Source organism: Euprymna scolopes, chromosome 18 (genome assembly GCF_053919585.1).
Source record: "Euprymna scolopes isolate OS-2025 chromosome 18, ASM5391958v1, whole genome shotgun sequence".
NCBI lineage: Eukaryota > Metazoa > Mollusca > Cephalopoda > Sepiida > Sepiolidae > Euprymna > Euprymna scolopes.
Window position 1 is genome coordinate 124,063,891 of NC_136499.1, and position 12,637 is coordinate 124,076,527.

The window sequence follows — 12,637 nt, forward strand, 5'->3', positions numbered from 1 at the left end:
TAATTATTTTTCTACCTTATCGGTTTCCGTAATTTTTGTATAGGTTACTATTTGCGACGTAACAATTGTAGGTATCATTAGTTTTTTTTGTTTTTTTTTTACACAGGCATCACTGCATTATCAAGGCCAAGAGGTCACTGAAGGATAAGGGTTAAAGAGTGTACAGTAGAAATTGGACAATATAGTAATCATTAGTAATGAAAATTCGGTAAATTTGTTAACTTATATGGAACGGCTCATCAAGAACTTATTTACATTAGACTTGAACACAACCATATTGTAGTCAGCCGGAAAGCAGGAAAACGGAAGACAATTCCACAGGCGCACAGTTCTAAGAAAGAAGCTTTGTTCATGGAATGTACGTTTAGGTTTAGGCACAGATAAAGAGTGGAGGGAATTATTGGTAGTGTTTTCAGCTAGAGGAGTGTTTCTTGTGAAAGTTTGGCGAAGGGGGACCATAGACTGAAGCTCAGTTGAACACTTTCCATGAAAATAACGATACATCAGAGACAAACTCGCAACATCTCTTCTGTGAGAAAGAGGTTGCAGGGAAGAGAAAAGGACATCTCCTACAAGGCTATGAAGTCTATTTTAGTTTTACTTGAAGTTTGATATTTTTTCATTTGTATGGAAGCACCAAAAAAATTGTATATCTTGTGCTGTATAGCTATAATGAAACTTTATGTGAACATTATGAAATAGTGTTGATTAATTGCAATGTTCGAAGTATCAATATGTAATTTGGTCATTGTCATTATTTTTTTATTTTTTTTTGTATGCACATTTTTCTATTTTAGCATAAAGATTACAAAAAAGTAGAATCGATCCTGAAGGCCTTTCCAACCATGTCCGAGATGCTGTGGTGCACGGGCAAAGATCAAAAGAAGATAATGGATGAAAAGAATCGATTAGCTTTTCCTTTACTTCAATGGTGAGTTTGACGTTGAATTCTTCTATTTGATACTAGATATATCTTACCCGATGCTCAGATGTCATGTTACTATAATATTTTAATTATTTAACAGCAGGGCGCTGAGAGTGGGGCATTGCTTGGGCATAAAATACGCTTAAATTCGATATTTTAATTTGTCTAGATTTTGTATATATTTTTGTAGTCGTAACTTTACAAGTAAAAAAAAAAAGTATTTAGGTGCCATAGAATCGAAACTGAGACTGTAGCATTCAAAGCTGGCGACGTTACCACTGTATCAACGTGACACGCATATGAATTGATTAAAAATAAACTAAGATGAATATACAAGATATATAACGATTTTTTTTTTTTCAATTTTGACCCATTTTTGAGCCCTTAAAACCTATTTTAACTGACTAAAGACCCATAAAAGAATGGTCCGTAAAATATCCAATCATTGGAGACCCCTAGCACTGCTTTGCGATTTTTAGTTTCAGAGGAGATAGAATTTGAAAATATGGGGACAGACAGACATATAGCTTTTTATGTATTAGATTTTTTTTTTCTTTTTTAACTCTTATTCACCCCAAACAAGACATTTTGCCAGTTGGATATAACAGGCTACTATTTGGGACCATGTCTACTAAGAACTATATAGGGAGTTGAACAGCGAGCTATTTGTTCACATTACATTTAAATTTCTGCAGGTTAGTACAATCAGGAAAACAAGGAAGCAAAAAGGGAATTCCAAAGTTTAGCAGTTTGAGGGGAAAATAAACATTTTTTCCAAAGTCTGTGATGCCTTGATGTGTTGTTCTCCTCCATATGTTTTTTTGCACGGTGGTCACCACTTATCAAGGCCCGGAAGCCACTCAGGGATAAGGGTTATTGCAAGTACAGTACGTTAGTGTGGAGATTTAATGAAGTGTTTACTTAAGAGGGCGGTTCATTAGGGATTTGTTAACGTTGGACTTGAAGACATCCAAGTTGTAGTTAGGTGGGAAGCAGGCAGACGGAACAGAGTTCCACAGGCGTGCCGTTCTAAGAAAGAAGTTTTGTTCATGGAATCCACGTTTTGATTTAGGCACAGATAAAGAGTGGGGGAAATTTTTCACAGTGGATTCAGCTAGACAGGTGTTTTTCATGAAAGATTGGCAAGGGGGGACCAGAGATTGGAGTTCAGACGAGCACCTGCCATGGAAATAACGATAAAACAAGGATAGGCTCACAACGTCTCTTCTGTGGGAGAGAGGTTGCAGAGTAGAGAAAAGGGCATCCCCCACTAAGCCACAAAGTCTATTTTGTCCTCTGTCAAGGCAGGATAGGCTGTTTTTAGCAGCTCCTGCCCAGATATGGCAGCAGTATTCCATCCTTGGACATACTTGGCTTTTATATAGATAGAGAATTGCATCAATAGTGAGATATCTTCTGGAGCGGTAGAAGGATCCCACCATCTTTCCAGCGACCTTGGCAACAAACTTGATGCATGTGTTCCATTTCAGATCAGGAGTAAAGGACAAACCCAGAAGCTTGTCAAAACACGGGGCTTCTCCTAGACGAGAGCCATCCATTTCAATTGATGCCAGATGGGGATCAGAGCGTTGATGTAAAGATAGGAGTTTGGTTTTAGATGCATTAAAGGTAACCAGCCACGTCTTCCCCCACTGAACCACGCGCTCGAGATCAGAGGAGAGAGAATCAGAGAGAACTTTGTCATTTAAAGCCGTTGATGTGTTGTCGTAGATGGTCGTGTCATCAGCATGGATGTCAACGAATGATTTAAGTATGTGTTTAGGGAGGTCATTGATGTAGATCAGGAAGAGAGTTGGGCCCAGGATTGACCCTTGAGGGACTCCAGCATTAATACTGCAGGCCTCTGATTTTTGTCCATCTACCACTACTCTTATGAGCCTATCAGAGAGAAATCATTTAATGATTGAGAAAACATTTCCAGTTATACCGTAGCTGGAAATCTTATGAAGTAGGCCTTTATGCCATACCTTGTCGAAGGCCAGTATATGTCAAGAGCAATTGCCCTAGAAAGGAAGCCTTTGTCAAGAGATTCACTAATCCTGTGAGATATAACCATTATCACATCTGCGGTAGATCTTGCAGAACGGAAACCATATTGTGTGTCACTAAGAAGGTTGTTTCTGCTGAGGTGGTTGACTATTTCTCTGTTTAATATGGATTCCAGCAACTTACTCATAACACACAGGAGACTTATTGGTCTGTATTGAGAGGGAGATGACTTATCACCTGAATTCTTAAATACAGGGCATACTGATGAGGTTTTCCAGGGAGTCGGAAAGCACTTCTCCTTAAGGCAACGCTTAAACAGTTTCGTAAGTATGGGAGCAAGTTCTTGTTGAATCTTTTTTAGCACTATAATTGGGATGCCGTCAGGGCCAGTTGCTTTACTGGAATCAAGGTTCTTGATTAGCTTGGCGACCTCATATACAGATATTTGTATGTTACCTAGCGTGTTCTGTGTTATAGGAGGAAATATGGGGAGTTGATGGCCTTCGTCGCATAGGGTAGAATTAGCTGCAAAGTTCTTTGCAAATAGTTTGGCCTTGTCTGATGCTGACGAGATGACCTCTGGTCCATTGATAATGGTTGGGATAGAACGCACACTTCTGTTCAGGATCCTATTTGTTATTTGCCAAAACTGGTGGGATCCAAGCCGCTGATCAGCTACCTTGGATTTAACAGACTGGGCACATAGGTCTCTTGCATTTTTTATTGCTCTTTTACAGTGGTTGCTGGCAATCCTGAAAGCAGCTTTAGTCTAAGTGCATCTATTACGTTGGTAGTTATGGAAAAAGTGATTTCAATGCGTGATAGCAGCAGCACATTCTGGGGAGAACCATGGCTGGCTGTTAGGTTTTTGTTAGAATTTTTTAGATGGTATGAATTGGTCTATGCCAACAATTAACCATTCGGTCAGATCTGATACTATAGAGGACACATCTATCAGTTTGTTCCCATGACAAAACGCGTATGTTGGTTAAGGGTGTGCTTCAATTGGTGTTTATAGCGCATTTTTTTTTGGTTCTCATGGTCTAATTTCACTAGCAAGCTTGCTGTAGAGCATTTTCTTGAGGAGCCTAGATGGATCCATTCTGTGGACGTGGTTTGTCCATATTTTCTTCAAAAAAAAAACAAAAAAATCTCCAATAGTCCATTAAAAATGAAATTGAAATATTTATTAATCAATGTCTAATGTAAAAAATTTTTTTAATTTAAATTTTTGCAAACATATCTTCTTTTACCTTTTTTACATAAAACTAGAACTAAATATAGCCCTCATTTGGATCTATTACACCTAGCAACTTTGCTCTAAAATTAATAATGATTGGGAAATTAGTTTAGAAATTAATTCTATACATACAAATATATAAGCATATGCACGTAAATAAAATATATGCTTACCTAACTTTATCTAAATAATGATATATAAACATTTCTTGCAATTTTTATATTTAAAAAAATTTTTTTATTTATTTTTTTCCAGGATTATCACCAGCAATCGATCTCATATTGTTAAACTGCCTCCTGATGATGTAAGTAATTTTTTACGGGGGAAATGATCCGGGGGGGGGGGAGAGCAAGGAGAGAGAGAGATGCTTTGAAGGTGGATGCCACCTTCAAAGCATTCACCTCAAGATTTAAAAAAGTTTTTTTTTGAATTATTAACATACTAGCGAGATGACGATTTTGAATTTTTGAGGTGAGGATTGGTTATTTGTATTATTATTCATCGGACTACAGTTCTTAGGACCGCTATCCAGTCATGGCTGACGGAACAAGAGCACGCTTAGTAGGTTTAGTAGGTTTAGGAATGTATGGTTAGATATGGTTTAGTAGGTTTAGGAATTAGGATAAAGTGCTAGAGTATGATCTACTTTCTATTAGAAATTCTGATTTGGTGCCCAAACCGGACATTTAGTAAGACTGAAAGATTAGATATGTTCAGTATAGAGACAAGAGAACATTTGATATGGAGTACAGTTATACCTGATAGATATAGGTTATTGCATATTCTGTAAGTATAGTAAAAGTATAGATGGATGGATAAGTAGTATTGTATACGAATGCATGGAATTTTAGACAATTTGAGTAAGTTGCCTTTAGACTACAACTAAGGACTACAACTACGCTAGCCCCGTGAAGTAAATAAAGGGTTCCGCTTGAAATACTGTCCAAATTCCCGAGTTTGACAGAAACATTCCCGAGTTCAACAAGATACACCTGAAGAAGGTCGGAGTTTACATGGACCAAAGCGTTGTGAAAATCACACTCAGGATGAGAACAGTAGTCCGATGAATCATAGTACACAACCGCATCTTTCATATGGAATATATTGCTGCTGGACATTGTTTGGGCGTTCAGCATGGATGGAGACCTCACAATATTATTGTAACCCTTTTGTTAAAACTATGAATATATTTATCTAATTAATCATGGAGACCTCACAATATTATTGTAACCCTTTTGTTAAAACTATGAATATATTTATCTAATTAATCTGGTCAATGTAGTGGCAGAATATATCTGTTTATTATCGTTTATCTCCAATATCCTTATAAGAGTCCGTGACATATTTCCATTGTATGAATGCCCGGCGCGAATGGAAACCTCAAAATATCATTGTACCGTCTTTAGACAAAACAGATACTACCCTTTGAATCTTAGCCAAAAGAGCAAGAAGGTATAATTTTTCTTTTACATTGCATATTTGGTGATCGGGAGATCCTATTTATTTAAAAAGGGCAATAGAAGGTGATAGCATGCTACGAACATTAAATTAGCGTATAGATATACGCAAATTTAATGTGTGTAGTATTTTATCACCTTCTGTCCCCAATTTTAATAAATAAGATTTTCCAATCAAATAATTTATAATCTGGAAACCGTGACACATGTCCATACGCATGTTAAAGGTACTACGGTATTAATATATAGGTAAGATCAAACTTATTTTTATAATTGGAGTATTCTTTTAATCAACATAATAAAATCAAATTTATTTAACAAATATTCCAATTAATAAAATTATTAACGCATAATAAAATGAAACTTATTTTTATAATTGAAATATTCATTTGGGAGGAATGAAAATATTTTTTTCTTTTTTACTTGGTTGTATTTGAATATATATATATATATATATATATATATATATATATATATTATATATATATTAAACATATATAATTTTGAGGGAATTAGACCTAGCGTCTAAAGAGCAGTTTATTTTAATGTATTAATACTTTTAAAAGAAAAACACTGTTTGTTGTAATGTAGATATATAATAAGCTTGATAGGTATAGATATCTCAGAGCTATTTTAATATTAAGTAAAATGATTCATAATTTTTTAATTGAAAATCAGTTTCAAAAGAAAGAAAACAAACAAAATCAATAGATTGTACGATCGTTTCGGAAACAATGTTTTATTGAAATAGACAATATGTCTTGAACAGTAATTTGATAAAAAGATTTTTTTATATTCAAGCAAAGTCTCCTCATCAGCAAAAAAATGGGGGGTGGGTAAAGACACCAAAATAAACTAGCATTTTGTATTAAGGCAGATATTTCTGGAAATATTTTTAAAAAATAATTAAGAAAAAGAGGTTACTAATTTTCATGTTGATAAATAAAATACAATAGGGTGGAAAAGTAAGGTTATATATATTAAACATTATAATAACGTATCCAGTACAGATAAATCAGAAATAAATTGTTGTATTCGACTGCACCAGAAAAAATTCTGGGGATAATTGGAAGTTTTCTGGGTTGATCCCCTACATTGCCTGAAATTTTATTTTATAAAGACTGTAGCTTTAAGCGGACAAAAATGATGAGGAACTGTTTACTAAATAACTTAAAATTTATATTGAGATGGTGAACAAATATCCTTACTCAGCTTAAGAGCACACACTTTCCTTTCCCCTCCACATGGACAGAGTTCAAAAGAGAGTTGCCAACCTGAGAGATCCTGAACTGTCATCTAAGCTTCAACCTCTGTCCCATCAACGAAATGTTGCATCCCTCTGCTTGTATTACAAGTATTTTAATGGTGGAGGCTCCAATGAACTACAAGCCCTTGTACCCCCTCGATGTAAATACTCAAATCAAACCCGACTAGCAGCAAAGTCCCACCCCTACACAGAGATCCTTAGATGTAAGAAAGCCTTCTACTCTAATAGTTTCTTCCCCGGAACTGCTAGACTCTAGAATTACCTTCTGGGTTCCTGCTTTTCCAACTGTCCTGACATGCAGAAGTTCAAGTGTAATGGGAACAAACATTTTGCTGCTCAACTCCCTACATAGTATATCTGCAACTTATGTCCCTGATAGTAGCCCCCCTGCATCAAAGTAGCACTGTGTCTTGTTTGGGGTGAAAAGGAGATTTAAAAAACAAAACATAACCTGGCTGTTCGGCATATTTTGAAGTCTGCCGTTCAAGGAACAAACCCCTATTGTCAAAGATATTATACAGTGAGAAATGTGTACAATGATCGAAAACAAGAATAATGATAGAATTCTCTACGCTTGCCTACAAAGAACAGCAACAAAGATTAAATCTGTTCTCATCACCAACAGGAATTTAAATCAACCTTTTTGAAGAGTTTTTAATGTCAGCACTTACTAGTTTTACTTGTAGTTTTAGTTGTAGTTTTAGTTGTTTTAGTTGTAGTTTTACTTTTACTTGTAGTTTTACTTTTACTTGTAGTTTTACTTTTACTTGTAGTTTTACTTTTACTTGTAGTTTTACTTTTACTTGTAGTTTTACTTTTACTTGTAGTTTTACTTTTACTTGTAGTTGTTTTAGTTTTAGTTGTAGTTTTTCTTTTAGTTGTAGTTGTTTTAGTTGTAGTTTTACTTTTACTTGTAGTTTTAGTTGTAGTTTTACTTTTAGTTGTAGTTGTTTTAGTTGTAGTTTTACTTTTACTTGTAGTTTTAGTTGTAGTTTTAGTTTTAGTTGTAGTTGTTTTAGTTGTAGTTTTACTTTTACTTGTAGTTTTAGTTGTAGTTGTTTTAGTTTTAGTTTAGTTGTAGTTTTACTTGTAGTTGTAGTTTTTTCTGCAGTCAATGTTTTTTTTCACATCAATTGTTTTTTTTTTTTTTCTGAATTAAAAAAATAAAATTAATTTTTTTCTATTGAAATATCTCGCTTCTATACGAATAGTCTATATGTAAACTATAACAGTTTTAGACAAGGAGTTGTAAGAAAGAAATTAGAAGAAATGTTTTTTTTTGTAATTAAAATTAAAAATGATTAAATCTTATTTGGTTTTAGTTTCCCTTTTTAAACAAGAATATGCTGGAATTTTACAATATTTCAGGCATTCCTTTGTCAAGTGTTTAAATTTCTTTGTTTTGAGTGCAGTTCTTTTTTTTTTTTCTTTTTTTTAAAATTTTATTGAAATTTTTTCTTTTTTTTGTCTTTTACTTCATATTTTTTTTCTATGACCTTGAAATTCCTTTGACCTCTCCCCACTCACGACATGCATTCTTCCATTGCAGCAACTCAAATTCATGCACACCAATCACCAATTCCTGCTCCTGAGCGCTGCTCCTGCCAAAGAAGAAATTTTCCGTGTGGCCAGATTAAAATATGGCAGCACTTTTGCCTTCCAGTAAGAAAGCGAACATTAATTGCCGTTAGATTTGTTTTAAGATCTTTTTTCAGTCGTATAAAACTGATTAAGACCTACACCTTCATATTTTCTTTTAACTGCCGAAAGATTCTCCGTGTTCCACATCACATATCTGGTATAGCTTGAATAGATTATATTCAAGCCAGTTGGGAATATGTCTTTGACACAGTCTAATAGTCTTAGTCACTTTTAAGTATGGAATGACCTTGCATCTGCCAGGCTGAGATATGGTTCTGGGTAGTCCTAGGAGGTCAATCTTCGCAGGTTGTTGCTTCCTGTCTTTCAGGTGAAGAAAGTTTTTTGCTTACTGCCTGAGGCACCTCTGCTGAGGTATGCCAACGAGCTACCCCGGCAATCTTTAAAAGGCAAGCAGGTTCTTTAAAAAAATTAAAATTTTTTAAAAGAATAATTTTGTTTTCTGTGTTATCAAATATATTATAATTTTTATTTTTATATGCATGGATACAAACAAAATAACATGCAAAAAAACAAATTCAGTCTTAAAAGTATTTTACATTATCATGGGTTTAGATGGTTTACTTAGATGACCTGCGACTCAAATGGGTCACAGTTCATTTAGATAAAATTTCATGAAGGATCTCTTCTCTCACCCTCTCTCTTCTAGTTTGATGGAGAGTGTTATTTTGTGACCTCACCCACTGTGCACGGTTATTCCCATCTGTTTTAATGGTGATATCATCCTTTAATGACCTCATTCACTCTACACAGTTATCCCCCTTGTTTTAATGGGTGACGTCATCCATTTTGCACAAAAACAAACAAGTGACATCCACAGAGTTTTAGCGGTTCTTCATTATTATAGCAAAATTTGAAAATCGAAATATTGACTTTCAAGTGAAACCAATGGGATCTATTGAATTGTCATGTCAGAGTAATGAGCATATCCAAAAATTATGAAAAATAAGGTAGAAAATTATTAATGAAAATAATTTTCAAAGACAATTAATGAATATTGAGTTGTGAAAAAAAAACAAAAAAAAATGGAGAGTTTTAATCGTAACAAAAGTGAGGTAAATATTTTCTGGAAACTGAAAATCTTTGGCCAATTTAGCAAAACTTATTTTTTGTTAATTGCCTTTGAAAACTGTTTTTATTAATAATGAATTTTTTACCTTATCGTTTTTTACTTTTATAAAAGTCACTTTGTGTGTGTGTGTGTGTGTGTGTGTGTGTGTGTGTGTGTGTGTGTGTGCGCGCGCGTGTCCGTTCCTTCCTCATAGGTTCCGAAAAGGCTGAGCCTATCTTTTGCAAATTTCACACAAAGCTTATTTATATACCTGGCAGTGTTCTTAGATATGTTTTATATAGATATTCATTCGATAAGTATCAAATAAAAAAAAATCCGATCTTAAAAATAGTTTTTCTCTCTTTATAGATAAACAAAGATTTTTATAGGGGAATATTTTAGTTACACCGGTAAAAGGAGACGATAAAATTTGAGCAAATCATTTCTTCATAAAATAATAAATTTATTATAATCTCAAGAGATAGCTTAGTGGTCAAGTATTTGTCTGCAGACCGAATAATCCCCTGTTCAAGCCTGGGTGTACCTCACCATTTTATTTTAATTTTTTTCTTAATAATGAGTTCAATTTATGCTAAAAGTAGAGGTACCATTTTAAATCACTGCAAAGCATTTCTTCTATAATAATTAATACGCAATCTGCATAAATTAAAGTATCATGTTTAAGCGTATTGTACGACCAGGCAACGCCTGGCTGCCATCTAGTTTTTAAAAATTTTCATTACGGTGACATGACAGTTCAGTAGATAGCATCGATTTCACTTGAAATTCAATATTTCAATTTTCAAATTTTGCTACAATACCGTACGAGAATTTATGAAATTATTTTCATTGCTCATTTTCTCTCTCTATATTCGTTTTCAGTGGATCCAGTATAGAGAACTGGCACTCAATTCTTCGTGTGGGTCTCCTGAATGCTTCGGGGACAAAGTATCAGGTAAGAGCAGTTAGAATAAAAAATTTGGTGCTTACTTAATATGTCATGTCGAAAATAGTAATATATCCAAAAATTATGAAAATCCATCAAGTAGAAAAACTGCTATTGTTTTTAATAATAATAAAAAAAAAAGTTTATTGCTATGGTCTAAAACAATACGCCAGCCATTAAAGTGGTGAAAAAGGAGATAAGTATGCCCCCTGTATTTGCAATCTTCAAGATATTCACATCTAGGGAAAATGCAATTTCTCCCAATTTTCCCTAAAAATTAATTTTAAATGTAAATGATTAATTTTATATAATTAATTTTAACTATAAATTTTAAATTATTATTAACTATCGTTATTTGATTAATTATTAACTATCTATATATTAATACGATAGCGTGTTATTTTCTGTGTCATGCTTGCATCTGTATCGTTTAATTGTTAGGTACTTTCATTTCTTGTCATAAATAATTTTACCAAGAATTCTTCAGAAGTTTTGGTTCCGATTATAGCTGACGGCACTTAAATCATTTATTTTTTTATAAATAATTTTATCGAGAATTCATAAGATTTGGCTTCAATTATGGCTGAAGGAACTCGTATATATACATAGTTTTTTTCGTAAGTTTTTATTTCGGTTTCGATTCAAGCTAATGCACCTAAGTCATATGGATATATTTTTCTGTTTTTGAAATCGCAACTTTATAATATATAAAAATCGATAGAATATTAACTCTAATAATAAGTACGAAATCTGCAAGAATTAAAATATCATATTTAAGCGTACTTTATGACTGAGCTTTGTGAGGCGTTCGTTAGCTTAAATAAATACTTTTGCAGTTTTAACAAAAGAGCTACAATAATATTAGAGCGTCTCCATTTACACTGAACATCTACAGAATGCCAACATCAATATATATATATTTTTTTTTTTTTACACAAGACCCACCACTTATCAAGGCCCGGAGGCCACTCGAGGATAAGGGTTAATGGTGATACATTAGTCAATGTGATTATAGCATAGTAAACATAAGCAGTGAGAATTTTTTTAATTGGAATACTTAGGGGGACGGTTCATCAAGAACTTGTTTACGTTGGACTTGAAGAGAATTCCACAGGCGTTCTAAGAAAGAAGCATTGTTCATGGAATCTACATTTAGGTTTAGGAACAGATAAAGAGTGTGGGAAATAGTTGACGAGTGTTTTTCGTGAAAGTTTCTGAAGGGGGGGGGCATAGATTGAAGCTCAGTCGAGCACTTACCATGAAAATAACAATAAAGCAGAGACAGGCTCACAACATCTCTTCTGTGAGAAAGAGGTTGCAGGGAAGAGAAAAGGGCATCCCCCACTAAGCTACGAAGTCTATTTTGAATTCTGTCAAGACAGGATAAGCTGCTTCTAGCAGTTCCGGCCCAGATGTGGCAACAGTACACCATCATTGGCCGAACCTGGCTTTTATATAGGTAGAGAATTGCATCAGAAGTGAGATATCTACTGGAGTGGTAGAAGGATCCCACTATTTTTACAGCAACCTTGGCAACAGATTTGATGTACATGTTCCATATGAATGAGTCCCCTGTGGAATTTCCACCACCCTGCTAGTAAATAGTCAATTTTATTTAATTAATTTTAACTATTTTTTTAAAATAATTAATTCAGCTAGTAAATAGTCAATTTTAAATAATTAATTTTAACTATTTTTTTAAAATAATTTTAACTATAAATGTCTATGGCAACACATCAAAGGCCGTAAATGACAAAGTTCTCTCTGATTCTCTCTCCTCTGATCTTGAGCGTGTGGTACAATGGGGGAAGAGGTGACTGGTTACTTTTAATGCATCCAAAACCAAGCTCCTATCTTTACATCATCAATGCTCTGATCCCCATCTGGCATCAATTGAAATGGATGGCTCTTGTCTTGGAGAGGCTCCATGTTTTGACAAGCTTCTGGGTTTGACCTTTACTCCTGATCTGAAATGGAACACATACATCAAGTCTGTTGCCAAGGTTGTTGGGAAAATGGTGGGATCCTTCTACCGCTCCAGAAGATGTCTCATTGCTGATGCAATTCTCTATCTATATAAAA

The 12,637-nt window shown here is 34.2% G+C and overlaps 1 protein-coding gene across 2 annotated transcripts in view; it reads left to right on the top strand.

Moving 5' to 3' along the window:
• LOC145297801 (protein mono-ADP-ribosyltransferase PARP6-like) overlaps positions 1 to 12,637 on the top strand; it is a 145,162-nt gene that overhangs the window by 100,270 nt on the left and 32,255 nt on the right. For both annotated transcript variants that reach the window (XM_080144089.1, XM_080144090.1), the window contains exons 14-17: positions 798 to 931; positions 4,431 to 4,479; positions 8,449 to 8,561; positions 10,492 to 10,564. In XM_080144089.1, the coding sequence (XP_080000215.1) occupies positions 798 to 931; positions 4,431 to 4,479; positions 8,449 to 8,561; positions 10,492 to 10,564 (369 nt within the window). The remainder of the gene's footprint in view (positions 1 to 797; positions 932 to 4,430; positions 4,480 to 8,448; positions 8,562 to 10,491; positions 10,565 to 12,637) is intronic.